The sequence below is a fragment of the Haemorhous mexicanus genome, chromosome 5, assembly GCF_027477595.1.
Source record: "Haemorhous mexicanus isolate bHaeMex1 chromosome 5, bHaeMex1.pri, whole genome shotgun sequence".
Taxonomy (NCBI): Eukaryota; Metazoa; Chordata; class Aves; order Passeriformes; family Fringillidae; genus Haemorhous; species Haemorhous mexicanus.
Window position 1 is genome coordinate 48,199,609 of NC_082345.1, and position 16,266 is coordinate 48,215,874.

General features: G+C 39.0%; 2 protein-coding genes across 4 annotated transcripts; one reads left to right on the forward strand and one right to left on the reverse strand.

Moving 5' to 3' along the window:
• Positions 1–935: 935 nt before the first annotated feature.
• THAP5 (THAP domain containing 5) lies at positions 936–6,803 on the reverse strand. Of its 2 annotated transcripts, none has more exons than XM_059847098.1 (3): positions 6,634–6,803; positions 2,997–3,186; positions 936–2,351 (listed from the first exon to the last, which is right to left on the reverse strand). In XM_059847098.1, the coding sequence occupies exons 1-3, from the start codon at positions 6,714–6,716 to the stop codon at positions 1,413–1,415; spliced, it is 1,212 nt and encodes a 403-aa protein (XP_059703081.1). In that variant the 5' UTR covers positions 6,717–6,803; the 3' UTR covers positions 936–1,412. The 2 variants fall into 2 exon arrangements, with proteins under 2 accessions (XP_059703081.1, XP_059703082.1); XM_059847099.1 differs by lacking the exon at positions 6,634–6,803 and adding an exon at positions 6,187–6,306.
• Positions 6,804–6,916: 113 nt separating this feature from the next.
• On the forward strand, positions 6,917–16,045 carry DNAJB9 (DnaJ heat shock protein family (Hsp40) member B9). 2 transcript variants are annotated; one of them, XM_059847100.1, is made up of 3 exons: positions 6,917–7,062; positions 10,528–10,755; positions 12,512–16,045. In XM_059847100.1, exons 2-3 carry the CDS (start codon positions 10,539–10,541, stop codon positions 12,940–12,942), a joined length of 648 nt encoding a protein of 215 aa, XP_059703083.1. In that variant the 5' UTR covers positions 6,917–7,062; positions 10,528–10,538; the 3' UTR covers positions 12,943–16,045. The 2 variants fall into 2 exon arrangements, with proteins under 2 accessions (XP_059703083.1, XP_059703085.1); XM_059847102.1 differs by having other exon boundaries at positions 6,921–7,045.
• Positions 16,046–16,266: the final 221 nt, after the last annotated feature.

Sequence of the window (16,266 nt, forward strand, 5' to 3'; positions counted from 1 at the left end):
TGAAAGAAGTTAACGAGTTGTAGGACAAAGCAAGAACTAATCCAGTGGTAACTAATGCAGACTAACCTCCTACAGCTCTGTGCTTTAGCAGCCCAACTTCTGCACTTCAAGAAATTCCAAGTCTCAAAAATTTTGAAATTGGAACTTATTATCTAGTTGGAGACTGTGTAGCTAGTGCGAACTGATTCTCAATTCCTCATGAAAAGATTACCAGAACAGTTTAGAAAGCGTGTAAAAGACAATATAAATAATATTGAAAAGGAATCCATTGCTCCAATGCTAGACTGAACTTGTGGTAGTGGGGATGACATCATTTTGAATAAAGAGAAACACATCCTCAAGCAATCTAATGGTTGTAGAATATAATACACTACAAGAGTTAGCTGGAAGGGATGTAACAAGGATCACCTAGCAGAGTTATGATGTCAGGTCAGGAACCAGACAATGTAGGACTTCTTCACTGTATAGAGCATACAATAAAGCATACTGACAGAATAAGCAGAAAGTATTTAAGCAAATTAATTTTCCTTGAAATGAATTATAGTATCTGTTTAACTATAGTGATAACCCATGCACTAGAAATAGTTAATGAAATCAGGAAAAGGGAGTAAATGTCTAGTTTTGTAATTCTGTTTCTTGCAAAGTAAAATTCTGCTACTTTCACTAGCAACCGGCTCTGCAGAACATTGTTTCCTTCAGTGTATTATTAAGGGTATATGCATCACTCAGCTGTAGGCAGTAACAGGATCAATGCAGACAGCACTCACTAAATAGAGCTTTCCCTTTCACTAACTAGCAAATACATCTGTGATTAAGATGGCTTTCCACCTGAGCTGAATCATAACAAAAAAAATTAAAAATGAGATGGGCCTGTCCACTGGAACCATAGTCTTATGAGAATTTTTGTTTCTAGAAACAAATGAAAGAAAACACCCTTTATGCAGAAACAATTTTAATAAGATCAAAGTGTACAAAAAATTATCAGAACAAATGTTAGATGAACAAAAAACTAAAGAGCAATTTTGACCTCACTGGACAATGCATGTATGCACATATATAATTGTTCATCTTATATGCTTATTCTGTCCATTCTACTGCTGTCCCCAACGCAGGCATTGCATGTTTCAGAGAAGCCTGCAGCTAAGAAAGGGTTAAATTATCTTTTACTGACTTGATTCACACATTTAAGAAAACTTCGCCCAATTCAGGTTTTTTTTAAATTTTACTTGCCAGTCATGTTTTACAGACAACATTCTACCACTTAGCTTTGTTTGATGTAACATTTTAAAGAATGCTATTCACATGATTTTCATTAGATGCTTAAAACACCACAACTGGAAAAAAAGTTGATTTGTCCAAAAGTACAGTCAAAGAAGTTAAAAAGGTATTTGAGAACCATCAGCTGAAAGCCTTTACTGTATCATAGTCACTTCAAGGGTTGTGAAGTAGTTTTCTACCAACTTCAGCTTTTCTTCAGAAAGGAGGTTTTCTTGCTTCAATTGTCTAATAAGAGCTTCCAAGGACCTGAGTCTTCCCAAAGTTTTTACCTCTTGCATCTCAAGTAAAGTTATCTTAGAGTGGAGTTTTGAAATTTTTTGCCAAAGGTGATCTCTGTCTGTGTCTTGTCTGCAGTATGAATGCTCAGTCTGCAGGATTTCATTTCCATCATATTCAAACATTTCTGTCTCCTCTGCGTCAAGAAACTCTTCCTTAACAGGCAGGAAAGAAGTATTTACTCTTTCAGGCTCTTCTGGACTCTCAGCTGGCATAATAATAGCAATGACAGACTCTTCACTTCCACTGAACTGTTCAATAGTTTGTGTGAGTGTACTCAGTAAAACTGCATCTTCACTTGTCTGCACTTCACCAGAACAGACCACGTGAGGGACAGAATTTTCAACTGCATAGTCAGTAACTGACCCTAAAGCACTGTTCAGGCTCAGAGATGAATTCAAGCAGTCAGGGTCTGTAAATTGCAGGACTGTAGCTGTACAACCTCCTGAATCCTCTACAGAAGTATGAACACCAGTAGCCTCCATGCTCTGGACTGCTGCTGTCATTAGAATAGGATTAGGCTGATGTATGTACTGCCTAGATGAACTATCAAGAATGACACTGTCTGCCTGAAAGCCACCTTCACGTGGAAGCTGCAGGTTTTGAATTTGTAAAGGTTTACTCAGCGCAGTTGAGCAAACCACTTCTGCTTTTTCCTCTACATTTTGTGCAATTACAGAATTTTTCTTTGGTGTACAAGGATCAAGTGGTAGAGATACTTTCTCTGACACAACATTTGTTTCTTCCTGGTCTTTTTTCTGTACCTGCTGTGAACTGTTCTGAGAAGAATCTTTTTCCTGGAGGAGAAAATAAAAAAAAAAAAAAAATCACCACCTTATAACAAGAAAATCCCTGAGCATTAAAAATTTAGGCAGATTTCATTTCATAGTGTGGTATTGCAAAAGGACTAACTTAGATGAGCACTGTTTTAAAATTACATCAGAGGCCCAAGAATTCATGTAAGCATCTTCCAAACCTTTGCTTCAGATCCTACATGTAAAAATACTATTTTAAAGCTCTAAAAGCAATAATAGTGTTTGGATTGTTAGTTTTGGGAGTTTTTTTTCTTACTGGGGTTTGGGGTTTATTTGTTTTATTGTGGTTTTTTTTCAAACTCTAGGGAATTTGAACTGGTTTACACAAGATACAGTAATTATTCTTGTAAGAAATTTAACATTTTCTATAGTAAATGCTTCTGCAATCTCCAGTCAAAAAAAGCTATTGAACTTCCAATCAAACTAGGGGAAGTTGTTCTTCCTTTACATTACGGAATCACATACCTGTTTTGTGTCAGTCCTGCTGACAAACTGTTTTGATGGAAATTCAGAGGAATTCTATTTTTTAAATAAAATATGATTATCTGACAGATTAGAAAATCTGTGTTACATCAATAGTTGGTTAGCTTTGTACTACAAAACAAAAAAAGGGCAGAAATAGATTACCTCATCATCTGGGGAAGAGAAGATAGTTGGCACAGCAGTATTTTTCAGGTACCGTATCCCCCACCGCACGTCCAGGGAATCGGGGGTGAAATGATCACTGCAGAGGAGCTGGTGCTTACTTGGAGTCCAGGAATCCCGCTTCATGTTCCGCAACCACTTCTCAAGTCTCTCTTTATCATGAAGTGGGAATCTTTTTAAAGCAGTTGAAAAGACAAACAAGAAAATATACAAAACCCCCATTATTGTTGTCTTCCTTTGTCTTAAATAAGAACATCTCATTGTTACTTAGAAGGTAGCCTTCCTTTAGAAAAGATTAAAATAACATTTTTTCAAAAACTTTAAGTACTAAATGCTAATCTGGATTTCATGTACATGTTAATCCAGTCATTATATACATTATTTTTAGTTGTATATGCTCTGGAGTTCAGAAGCAGAATTTCTGATTTCTACTAGCCAAGGGTTTCAGAATCCATGGCCAAGATATTTTGAAAGGTTTGATCCTATAACACTTGCTCAGAAAGCAAGTGTTATAGGATCAAACCTTTCTGCTAAAGGGAGATGAAATACTGAGACATAATTTAAAGAAAGTTAAGACCAGTCCTCATTTTATTAATAGTATTTCTGAAGCTTATTTGTCTTTCTAGACACAACTAGTATTTTCTGTTTAACAGAGTACCTCCTAATACATGCCCCTCTTTGGATTATCAGATAATTTGTAAATGTGAATATTTCCAATACAGATTTTAAATTTTCAAAAAGTAAATGTATGCAGATGCAAAGCATTTCTGTATTTTGTTTTCAGCAATTATACTTTCTCACAGCGTTAGGAGCCCACATCGTATTTTATAATTTAGAATTAACTTTTCAATCATCTAACCTACCTGAAAAGGCATATGATGAGTATATGCCCTCATAGAAAAAAAAATTGACTTTAAAAATACATGCAAATGGTCAGACATCAGAAAGAGAACTAAATTAAAGTGTGTGATGATACGTAATTTACTTAATGACAGGCAATACACAAATTAAAGGGAAATTAAAGGCTTATTATGATGCACGCACAGTCAAGAAGTGATGGTAACAGGGGCATGAACATTCAGACCACTCTTGTCTCTCACCTCTTCTCAATCAGGTATCAGAGTATTTGAAATGTACTTCTACGTTTCTCTGGTGCATATCAATTTTACTTTAACTCTAGCATATAACCACATGATACATGAACCATAAGTTGAATTCTGAGCACTGTTAAGTGACTACTGTTCAGAAAACAATATTCCTGAGAATCACAAGCAACAATAATTACAAAGGAAAAATCTCCGCTTTTGTGATCCCACCCTCAAATCCCTGAAGCTGCAGGTTTCCTCCAGAAGCCACACATAGCAGCACTCTTACACAGGCCCTGTGCTCCAAAACTGCAAACTCAGGTGATTTTGAGAGAAAGAGTGCTGAATTTCACAGCATAAGGTGCATGTCTCTACCCCTTCCCCAATCTTTTGAATTTATTGCCATGTAAGTCTTCAAATTACCAAGGAGACAGAGCAGGTGTTTGATGCATCCAGCTCTGCGTATCTGCAGGAATGCAAGGGATAATGCAAGGGATAATGCAAGGAATAAGAACATAGTAACCTCTGAAGGACAAGGTAGAGGTTCAGGCTTTTCAAATCCTGTCTGCTTAGATCACGTACACCCAGTGGCAGCATTGCATGTATGACAGAGCACGCTCCTCGATAACACAGCTTAGCCTGGCTGTTACTACAGAGGTCCAAAAAAGTCTTCCAGGAAAACAGTGGCTTCCTGTCATTGAAGGTAATGTCACAACTCACACCCTCTCCAAGAAGGCCTTGAGAACACTTGCTCCCACTGCAGTTACCCTCACAACACAGGACCCACTGCTCTACCCAGACTCAACCAGCTTCAGATGGAAAACAAAATAATCTGAAGCAAGAGAAGGGTCTGATAGTGAAAATTATTATTTTAGCTTAAAGGCAACTTTCCAAAACCTGATCATGCTTCAACAGCTCCTCACTAATCAACAGAATCTGTTCTCTAGCGTAAACAAGACACAAAAAAAAGGGGAAATGGAAAGAGGAAGTGGACAGAATTTATTTAAGAGGCTGCCATCACTACACAGGTCAAAGAAGTGAAGAAATAAAACAAAGAAGATCAGTTAGGCCAGTTGAGATTAGGTGACCAAAGGTTTGGAAGCGGCTCAGACCCCAACCACAGAGCAGCAGAGGACGTCTTTGGTAGTGGTAAGAGGCAAGGGAATAAAACTTGCAATTCATGTCAACAGTAGTCACTAATATAAAGCAAGAGAAATCTATAAATCAAATCTCAGCACCCCTTCTACAGGAGCATGAAACTCAGAATGGAGCACAATTCAAAGGCTAGATAAACCAGCTAAGTTTTGGCAATCATCTCCATACTGACGCCATACGTTTGAATAGAGACAGGTCTCCGTGCTCAAACTTGTTTTGATTATCCATGTGACACTCACACTCTCTAAAGCATAAGGAAAAAGAAATTATTTTCCTTACTGTTTTATGATGCATTCCATATTAGAAATGTGCCAAGGAAATAAGCTTTCCTCCAATCTAAAATAAAATTTATTTCAAAGTAGTCTTCCTGTAGGTCTTTCTACACAGCCTTCCTGATCTTGGAATAACTACGACTAATCAGAAACTGAAAGAAAACCTAGTTTGAGGTATAAACTTTAAAAAAACAGACTTTGAGGCTAATTGTGAAATTTATTTTTCAAATTTTTCTTAAGTTGCTTCTGTTGACAAATGGTTTCATACTTTTATTCTACACAAATACATTCTTACTTAGTTACCTGCATTGTGCTTCTCTCAGGATTGTGAAATGCTGTTTATAACTCACCATCCTGGGAAGGGATAGCCACGTAGCCACAATAGGGCAGAGGTTACTGCAGGCCTGGGATGGGGACTGGTCCACGCACAGTGTGGTCAGCACAATGCAGCCACCATAAACTAGTTTTTGGCAACCGAAGTAGCTGAGTTCCAGCTAACTCAGCTGCTTCCAAACAACCAGCAATGCCTCTGTTTACAGCGCAGGTAAGGTAATAATTCTAGTGGCAAAGTTTAATTTTAAGGAATCATTTTATGTTTACCTGCTTACTCTTTCGGGCCCTTCTCCTGGCATATAAACCATAATACACAAGACATTTTACCAGTAAGCCAAAGCTTCCCCTACTGCCTGCCCTGCTGGAACATCGCTTCCACAGAGGCAGCAGAGAAACGGAGTCAGAAGTGCAAATTTTATTTTTTAGCTGAATCTCCTTGCTCTTCACTTCACGGACCCTCTGCACCCATTCCAGAGCCCTTAGACGCTGCCGGGCCATCGCCTCCTCCCCCAAGTTCCGTCCGTCCTGTGCGAGGGACGGTGCGCGCTTCTGCGTCTCAGCTGTCCGCTCTTTATTCCCTACACCTTCCCTGCCGCCAGGGGAACAGCGTCCTTTCCCTCCAGCCTCCCGGGAGCAGGTGGGGTTCCAAGGCGACCACCAGCGTGGTCCACCCGTGGCGATGAATCTTTCGGCCATTTACTTCCGCGGTGGGGCTTACAACTACCGCCACGGCCAGTGCTCACCCAGACCCTGCCCCGCTCCGCGGCCACTCACGGGTAGAAGCTGAGCTTGCGCTGGTCCTTGGCGCTCTGGCCGCCGCGGTTCTTGCAGCGGGTAGCGGCGCAGTACCGCGGCATGGCGGCCACCGCGGACCAGGCAGGCTGGGCCGAGCTGGGCTGAGCCGGGCCGAGCCGAGCCGGGCCGGGCCGGAGGCGGTGCCGCCGCCTCCTCACAGCGCCCCCAGCGGCGGGTGGCAGCGGCGCCGAGGTTGCGACCTCTCGCGTGCACAGCGTCACGTGCGCCCTGGCGACCAATGGCGCAGCGCTTCGTGTAGGAACCGCGGGGGGCCGGACTGCGCGAGCGCCGGGGGCGGACGGGCGGGAACGGCGGCGGCGGCGCTGAGGGGCGGCGGGGGAGTGGGGCCGGCGCTGAGCTGAGGACGGCGGAGAAGGGCCGCGGCCGCTGGGTGAGGGCTCCGAAAAGGTAGAAGGTTGCTGAAGTGACGCGGACGCGTCGGGAGGGGGTCTCTGGGAAGCTTGGGGGCAGCGTGGGAAGCTAGGCAGGGGAGCGCAGAGAGGGGCCACTGAGGCTCGGTCCGGAGCATTTATTTGGAATTTGGGCCTCCCTCGGCCGCGCTGCGGTGGTGTTTCCCAGCCTGGCTGCATTGGAGGTAGGACAGCGTCGCTGAACGTGGCTGTTAGCGACTGCCCAGCTCTGGCCTGGCCCCACCCGATGGTGCTCTCCGGCTCCAGCGAGGTCTTCTGGGGTCTGTATAGGCAGGGTGGTGTCAGGTTGATTCCTTCTTTGCCCTGTGCTCCAGGGCAAGATTCAGGAACCTTCTTCTGTATTTGCTTTCGAGTCAGTATAGGAGAGGCCGAGACAGGTACAAGCTCCTCCGTTTGACAGACTTGCCTGTAGCTGCTTGAGGGCTGGAAGACTTGCTTACTCATCAGATTAGTCGTGGTAGGAGACCCGAGAAGACCTCGGAAACTTTATTACTATTAGTAAGTTGCTTGCAGAAATAATTACGGGACTTGAGCATTCCACAGGTTAGTGTGTAGCAACTCTGTAATGAAAGCAGTAGCAGAACGCTAGTGATGCTCTGTGTTCTCTGAGTACGTGAGACTTTGCGTATAGGCATTTATCCAGGATTTTTATTAATTACTTTCAAAGAAGGATGGAATTTGTGTTGCAAGATTAAGTGGCTTCTTTTTTTCTAAATCTGACAGATTTTATTCTAGGTACATCATCCTCCAGCATCGCTTCATTGTGCAGCTATTGATAAACTAATGAAGAACTGATTGTTATTACCTCTGTAGTACTTTGTGTAAGAAGTGCACTGTCTAATGTTTATCCAAAGGTGAATAGTAGTTGAGATCTTTACCTGCTCACCCAACAGAATTAAATAGTTATTATGTGGCATAAGGTCTCTTACTTCATTGACAGATGTACCTAAATTAAGCACATAGATAATTATTAGAAGAGCTCGCAAAAAAAGTATTTAAGAGACTTTATTTTAAAAAGGATTGTAAAAATAGTTTGGAATGGCAGGGCTGAAGTAGTTGGCAGTAGCAGCACTAAGATACTGACAGCATATAAAATAGGTGCTTTCTAAAAAGTAAATAGAATAATTGATAGTATCTAAATATAAGACTTGTTCTCTCTAATAACCCTGTGAAGTTTTAAATGCTGCTTATACTGAATTTTATTTGTATTTGGTTTTCATTTACATCTTATTCTTAAATTTGAGCTTGATTGATTTGTTCAAGGGCAGCATTAAATATGTGTTTGCTAGTTTAAAAAATTGTGAAACTTAAGTCCTGTTTTTTTACTATGCTTTAGAAATCAAATATAGCAAAGAACTTCATTACAGAACTCCTAAGGTAAAGAACTGCAGAAAAAGAAAAATTCAGGTGTATTTCATTATCAAAAGTAATACAAGTTGAGATGGTTAGCTGGAGCAGAAAACCTGAAGGACTAACTTGATGATCTCCGGCTCTCCTGAGTTATGAAAGAGGGGTTTGCTCTTTCTTAATGGAGGACGTGAACTGTTCCTTTTAGTTCTTTTCAGTGTTCCGTAGTAGAACCAGGATGGTTGACCTTAGGAGAGTGCAGCAGGTGACTATGCAAGCATCATGCAGATGTGGGTTAATGAAGTAAATGAAAACAATCACATATGTGAGATGAACACATAAGTCTGCATCTATAAAGCACCAACAGGAAGAAAGCCCCAAAGCATGGAAGGATGCACATGTGTGTAGTTCTTAGTGCCCAAGTGGTAAAATTTCAGGTTAGTGAAAAGATTAGGTTTCAGGTTAGAGAGAAGATATGTGGGAAAACTTGGTACTAAATATATGTCTGATATTGTGCATGGAGAATACTAGAAAAAACTATCCATTTGGTATCTAAGTACACTGATCAAAATACAATTTGTTTCAACTGCTGCCCCTTAACACTTGATATCATGCAGGCTGCTGGCCAAATAAATGCTTAAGAGGGCATGGGTAGATTAATCCTGCAGGCCTTTTGCTCTTGTCTCACAGCATTCATTTTAGCCCCCTGACTTGCCTATTAGAAATTGTATTCCTTTTCCCATTTTTGATTCTTTTAAATTTTGTTTAGAGGGAATTGACTTTCAGGTAAATGTTTAATTTTTATATGTATCAGGTATTCAAAAGTTTTGAATTCTGCCTGACAAATATTGGGTCCCATGCTGGCTAGCAGAAATGTTCTGACTTTAATGATGCTCAGCCTGTAAGCTTGTTTATTCAGCTTTCAGGAAAGTAACATCAGTCGTCTCTGAGTTGTTCTTACATTACATTTAAATCAGTGTAATCTGGTGGGTGGGACATGTTACATCTGGAATGTTCAGGGTCTTGTTGTACATCCTTCTGGTCAGGTGTCAGCCAGCATTCTGTCTTTGAACATTTGCCTTTCTGTACTCTGTGTTTTAAGTATAATATGTACAGGCATATTATCTGCCCTCATTTTCTAGTAGGAACAGCTCAGTCTGTCCTTCATGAAAATCATAAGACATCATGTGGCTACGTGGAACTGTTTCTTTAAGTCATTATATATGCCACAATTTTTCCCTAAGTTCTCATATATTTGTTGCAAAATATATTTTTTGACAGATGAGTTGTTGAAAAAAAAATTACAGCTTTTAATTATTGTTGAAGTTACTTGTCTTGTATAAAAGACAATTTTTTGCCATCAGTTCTAGCACTGAGGGTTTCATATATAAACCTTTCTGTGCTGTGGTATTTATTAGATGAATTCTTTATGCAGATGAGCTAAGCCAGCCTATTGTTAAGTAGAGGAAAGTTTGCTTTTATTTGGCTGAACTGTGGAAGTGAATGATCTGCTCTTTATCACATTCACCTTAGGTGGGTTAAACAAACCAGCTGGAGCTGAGCACGAGTGTTTCATAGTCCTGTCTTCCCGCACCTCACAGTCATATCTAGGCCAGTTGTGTTTTCATGGTCCTGTTGTTGCACCAGCTAATCAGTGACTTGGTCTTCCAGTAGGGTCAGTTTTTGCAGTCTGTGCTTAATTTAGAGCTACTCTGTTTGGGGTCCTAGAATTCAAGATGAATGTAAAGCTAGTTCAGGTAGGGCAGTGTGAAATGTTAAATGCAATGAAATGTGCTATGTATTTACTTTTGTAACTTCATATGACAATGATCAGTTAAATGTAAAACAAAGTCAAATACTAAAGTGGTTGTTATGCATACATAAAGTGAAATGTCACTTTGCAGTATTTTCACTTTCGTGTTCTGTGACTATGAAAACAGCGTAATGGAGTTTGACAGGTGTAAAACAGTGTGCTTACAAGTCTGTCACTGACTCCTGGAACATGCTGGTCTTCTCTGCCAGCCTACAGCTGTAACTAAGTTGTTGTCGAATGTAAAACAACTTTTTCTTCAAGTATATTTCCTTCTCTTTTTAGGAACTGGAGAAATGGCCACTACACAATCTGTCTTCACATTTGCTCTCTGCATTTTAATGATAACAGAATTAATACTGGCTACAGAGAGCTATTATGATATCTTAGGAGTTCCAAAAAATGCATCTGACCGCCAGATTAAGAAGGCATTTCACAAGCTGGCTATGAAGTACCACCCAGACAAAAATAAGAGTCCTGGAGCAGAAGCAAAATTTAGAGAAATTGCTGAAGGTAACATACACTATCTATCTTCATAATTTGATACATGTCTTATGTCTATAACCTAAGTGCATTTTGCTTTTACTGAATAAGAGGTATAACGGGGTTTTTTTCTGAATTCCACTTAAGTGCTGTCAGATATCAAGCATCAAAATCTGAGTTGTTTCTTAGTTCTTGCACATAGGCAGGCCTTTTACACATTTTTTGCATTTCTGCTTATTAGGCTTTTGGTGTATTCTTCTCACAAAATATACTTGGTAGTAGGACAGCTTTAGCCCTAGGAGGTTAATTTTTATTTTTTGATCTGTTTCGTAAGATCTGGCTCAGGATTACTACCAGGGCTTCAGGAGGGCCTAACAGCAACCTTGCAGTAACTATGGGGAGATTATTAGAAAACACACAGCAGGGTGCTTCAGTGGGTTATGGTGGAAATAAAATAGACAACAGGTGCAAGAGGTTCAAGCGGTTATAATGAAAAACTTTTTCACCTTGAGGATAATGGTTGGATTTGTGGATCCTGGAGTTCTTTTCTAGTCTTAACAATTCTGTGATTCTGTTCTACAGGCCAGTGTTGGAACAGATTACCTAGAGAGGTTGTGCAGTGTCCAACCTTGGGCACTTTTCAGGAATGACTGGGTAAAGCACTGACTGACCTAGTCTGGTCTCATAACTGACTCTACTTTGAGCAGGTTAGAGTAGAGACAGAGGTCATGTCTAACTTGAACTATCTGTGATCCTACAAATATAACACTTAAAAGTGTGATATTCTAATACTTATAAGTGTGATAAAATGGTGCAAGTGGATAATCAAGAACAGAAAGACTTGCTGAAAAATAAGGTATACCCACTTCTGTTCCCTGTAGACTCAGGTATAACATTCATTTATTTGTGTAATTCTCTTAGCTAAGCTAAATGGGATTTCTGGCTTTTACCTTCTTCTCTGCAGAAGAGTTATTTTGAAAGAAAATTAGTACTATAATGAAAGGGAGTGTCAGCCTAGTTAGATACTTACTGCAGTTGTTAGCACCTTCTGCAGGAGGAAGTAGGAACTCTAAAATGTTGAATTATATAGAATAATTGCAAGTCTTTGACAGGTAAGAAAATGAGTTTTTAAAATATTTAGTTATCAGAATGGGTGTATTTTCTGTCAGTTTCTGCATTGGAATACCAGTAGCTGTCGTTCTAAACCAAAGATGGTAGGCAAATCTAATTTCATTGTGGGTATATCCAGTCACAAAATCTAGGTTTATTGCTGAACTTGCGAAAAATGGAGAATTGGCGCATGGTGAAACTAATTTTCTTTATCTCCTCAGTGTTTGTGTTGTTGCTTGTAACTGGCATAGCTAGAACTTGCTGAGTGGCAAGCAGATGTTGCCCTGTGTTTCTGTGACTGGAGTGCAGCAGATCCTTTGTCTTGTTAGGTAGAACTTCTAACTCATCCTTCCTCCTTCAGACTTTCTGATCACCACCTCTCACTCTTACTTTGTTTCAAGTCTAGACGCTAATATTTATTGGTAGTTAAACTATATTGTATTATGTATAACCTGTCCTCATAATATAGCTGTGTTGACACAGTTTATTTTGGTTTGGAGAAATGTAGAGCTCTTGATTGGGCTTGAACATTGAATGAAAGTCTTGTTTGAAATTTCTTCGGTTCAGGAAGTGTGGGAGAGAAAGCTGCTGTTCTCTGTATTTGTGTATGGTTTTCTTTTTTTCTGGTTTTTAAAATGGAAATGAACTGTAATTTTTTTTTTTTTAATATAAATAGCATATGAAACATTGTCAGATGAGAATAAACGAAGAGAATATGATCAGCTTGGCCGTCACGGAGGAAGAGGAAGTAACGGAAGTCCATTCCATCAGTCATTTAATTTCAACTTTGACGATCTCTTCAAAGACTTTGACCTATTTAGTCAAAACTCACGGTCAAAGAAGCACTTTGAAAATCACTTCCGAAGTCATCGGGAGGCTCATAACCGGCAAAGACGTTCTTTCCAAGAGTTTTCTTTTGGAGGTGGACTGTTTGATGATGTGTTTGAAAATATGGAAAAGATGTTTTCGTTCAGTGACTTTGAAAATGCACACAGACACGCAGTGCGAACTGATGCCAGGTTTCATGGATCCAGCAAGCACTGCAGGACTGTCACTCAGAGGCGAGGAAACATGGTTACCACATACACCGACTGCTCTGGACAATAATGTTTCCTTTCTTCTAAACTTTTCTTCTTTACTCAACATCTTCATAATCTTTCTTGGTTTTGTGCTAACATGGAAGAAATTCTCTGAACTGTGTTTTCTAAAAAACACTTAAACTACTATAAAGAAGCTGTAGATGAAATTAATCTTCAGAATAGAAGCAACATGCTGTTGGGAAGTAAATGTGTCAACAACTACTTAGGATGGGAGAGAATCTCATGTGACAGAAAAAATTATAAATATTTCAGTTTAGTAAACACTTACCCTAAATTTGAACACAAGATATATATTTTTAATTTCAGAAATGTAATATAATTTTTTTCACGTAAGCCAGTTCAGGACTGATTGAATTACTGGTGTGTGGATTGAAGCAGAGGAGATACTTTAATTTTGATGTGCTGCTTTTTTTTAATAATTTCTTTCTGAGTTTGCACTTGCATTTTTTACCTGATAGAGATTTACTGTGCAAATTACATAATTTACACAAAATAGCAGCAGAAATATAACTTCCCTGGGTCTTTGTTACTCTCTCTAGCATTGCAAAAGTGTTAGTAAAATCCTTATTTTTTGAAGTTGGAAAATAGCAAGGGAATATGCGAAGACTGTGAGTGATGTAGGAATTAGTTTCATTTCTGAATTGGCCTGAAGCAATCTTAGTATTTGAATAACCCTTGATTTATTTTGGGGAACATAGGGATATTCATGTATGTAAGTTTGTGTGCACACAAAGTTTTTGTTTTGGTTTTTTTTCCCCTCCTTCCACAATACAAATATCTCTCTGACAAGGTTTGGAAGGGCACACCTAAAACACTCTTGTTTTATGCTTACTATATTAGCACGTGTGCAATGTACTTTTTGTGACTCACTTTATTGAACTAAAATATCCCTCTGAGATCTTAGGAACTTCAATAAGATAAGCTTATCTACAGATTCATGGTGTTCCTGAAAGGGCCTTAGTAAAAGCTACAGTGTTTAGATTGGTAGATTTATTACCTGTCAGCAGGAATTTTTCAGTGTTGTGATTTGAGAGGTAAATTCTTAGCTTAACCACAGAGTAAAACTGAAAATTACAATCCTTGTATTCATCCAATGCCTTGTGGGGCCTGGAAACTTCTAATAAGGACAGCACTAATGGGTATTGATTTTAGCACCATGGAAACTCACAACCAGTGTAAACTACTTAAAACTAAAAAGGAGGAAAAAACCACCAGAAAATGCTGCACAACAAAACCCCCAAATACTTTAGCTGATGTCAATCAAAAGTTCTGTTGTAGCTTAGTTTAACTAGTATCTTCTGTTTAACTAGTCATACAGGTTCAGTATGTTAAATTGGCTGTTCCTTTAGAACTGGGAAGTGGGAATTTACCTTTCAGGTTGATTGCATGAGCAAAATAAGCATTTTAACTAGCAGTGTTCTAAATAGGCTTTGAGTTCATAAAATCTTTATTAAGAGGTTTAATCCTTTGCTTGTTGGATGGATATTGAAAGCTGCCTATTTGTTAAGGAACTTTAGCCTTCCCCTCAAGTGTACGTGTTATCGCTTGTTTTCATTGCCTAATCCTTGGAATGGATTGTTGCGCTATATTAAGTGCTTTTCCTTTTCCATGTTCTTCTTTATTTATTAATAGACTAATACCTCATATATGGTCTTTATTAAAAGCCAGTAAATTGTGCAACATTATCGGAATGTGCAATATTCTTACAGTAAGAAAAGTGCTGGATTGAGTGTGTTTGTTTTTTTCACCCTTTTCTGTGTAAGCAGAGATTTTTGTTTCTTCTGTATAATTAATATATGATTCAAGCAAAAGTTGTGCTTTTCTGTAGATTTCTGCATTTATTTTCTTTAACATACTCCATTAGTCCTGTGCGTGAATCAAACTATTTGCCCAGTTCATATCATATGGGCATCCAAGTGAACAAATTATTAACTTGAAGTTATGAACTACTTTCTCTCACGAAGATTAAGTATTAAACATGAGAGTATTTGTGAATGTCCTTTTGTGGGAGGCAATTCCAGAAGTGGGATGCACAGGTAAAATATTAATGCCTTTCTTAGCTGAGTGAATATTTTTGAACTAAAAAAAAAAAAAAAAAGGAAATAGAAAAATGAGCAATTCACTTAGGTCCCTTCCTGAACTCTGAATTAAAGGGAATGAAAGCCAAAATGAACACTATCAATTGTAGGAAACACATTTCAGCCCAAAAACTCAAGTCATTTAAGTGACTGTAAAAGTCCCCAACTTTCACGCTAAACTTTAGGGTGAAAATAAGGGTCCTAGCTGCTTCTAGACTAAGTTTCCCCTCTTTAAGAACGCTCCAAACTTAGTACAAAGTGTACTTGTTTTCCTGATCTCTTGAAAGTGTAAGTATGAAACTGATAAGAAAGCCAGTAGTGTTTTTTTTATAGCTGATCCACCTTAAAAAAACTGCTTAGTCTATTTCAACTTGCTTTCATATTCTTTCTCTTAATTACTTGTCATGGGAAAAACAACAAATGCTTTCCATTATTTCTGTGGCTTCTCCAAGTCACCTTCTGGTTGTTTTTGTTGTTGATCCAAGGTCAAATCCGCAGAAACTAGTGTATGGCTGTCCCTGTGGTTTTCTATGATGGGTTTGCTTGGAATAGGCCTTAGCTTGGTAAATTTGGGCAGGCTTTCCTCAGCCAAGAGTCTTCACTTTCATGGCCCTCAGAACACAAGCTTGCAAAACACGTTGTGCTTCTCACTTATTTGGAGCTCTTGCACATTCTTTCCCTATTTATAGTGTTTGCTTCATAGCAGGCTCCAGCGGAAGTCCTGGTATAACCTTATGACACCCCTGACTTCGGAGTTTCTTAAGTGCCATTTTTGATCTCTCTTTAAATCCTATGAAAATACCCAACAAAATCAGTTTTTGTTAGATAAGGGTGAAAAACCAACCCTGAACAATTTTTTTAAAGTAATTTATGCATATGTAACTCTAAATGATACAGTTTTTAAAACTACCATCAAAGTGCTTTTTTATGTTTGTTTCCTTCCCATTATACTTTTGAAACACAGTATCTAGTGGAGATAAAAGTACTGTAAAATTAATTAGAGTGCCATTACATTAAATACATGAAAATTTATGGTGTGATGTGTCTTTTTTCTTTTTTTTTTTTTCTTCAAGATATAGATGGGAAACCAAACTGAAGTGGCTTATGTGGTGCTTGTGTTTTATGGAATGTTTTGACCACTGCATTTTCCCTGAATGAGATGGTGGAGTTGGCAGGGAGAAGAGAGTGGGACTGAAAAGAATTTCGTCAATTTCACCTGCTTTGTATTTTTTTGGAGATGTTTGGAATGGCTT

Excerpts from the sequence above, each read along its gene's own strand:
- THAP5 (XM_059847098.1), bottom strand. The coding sequence starts at position 6,716 with ATGCCGCGGTACTGCGCCGCTACCCGCTGCAAGAACCGCGGCGGCCAG. Across the intron at positions 3,187-6,633 it reads CGCAAGCTCAGCTTCTACCC|ATTCCCACTTCATGATAAAG; the intron begins GTGAGTGGCCGC and ends TGCTTTAAAAAG. Across the intron at positions 2,352-2,996 it reads TCTCTTCCCCAGATGATGAG|GAAAAAGATTCTTCTCAGAA; the intron begins GTAATCTATTTC and ends TTTCTCCTCCAG.
- DNAJB9 (XM_059847100.1), top strand. The coding sequence starts at position 10,539 with ATGGCCACTACACAATCTGTCTTCACATTTGCTCTCTGCATTTTAATG. Across the intron at positions 10,756-12,511 it reads ATTTAGAGAAATTGCTGAAG|CATATGAAACATTGTCAGAT; the intron begins GTAACATACACT and ends TAATATAAATAG.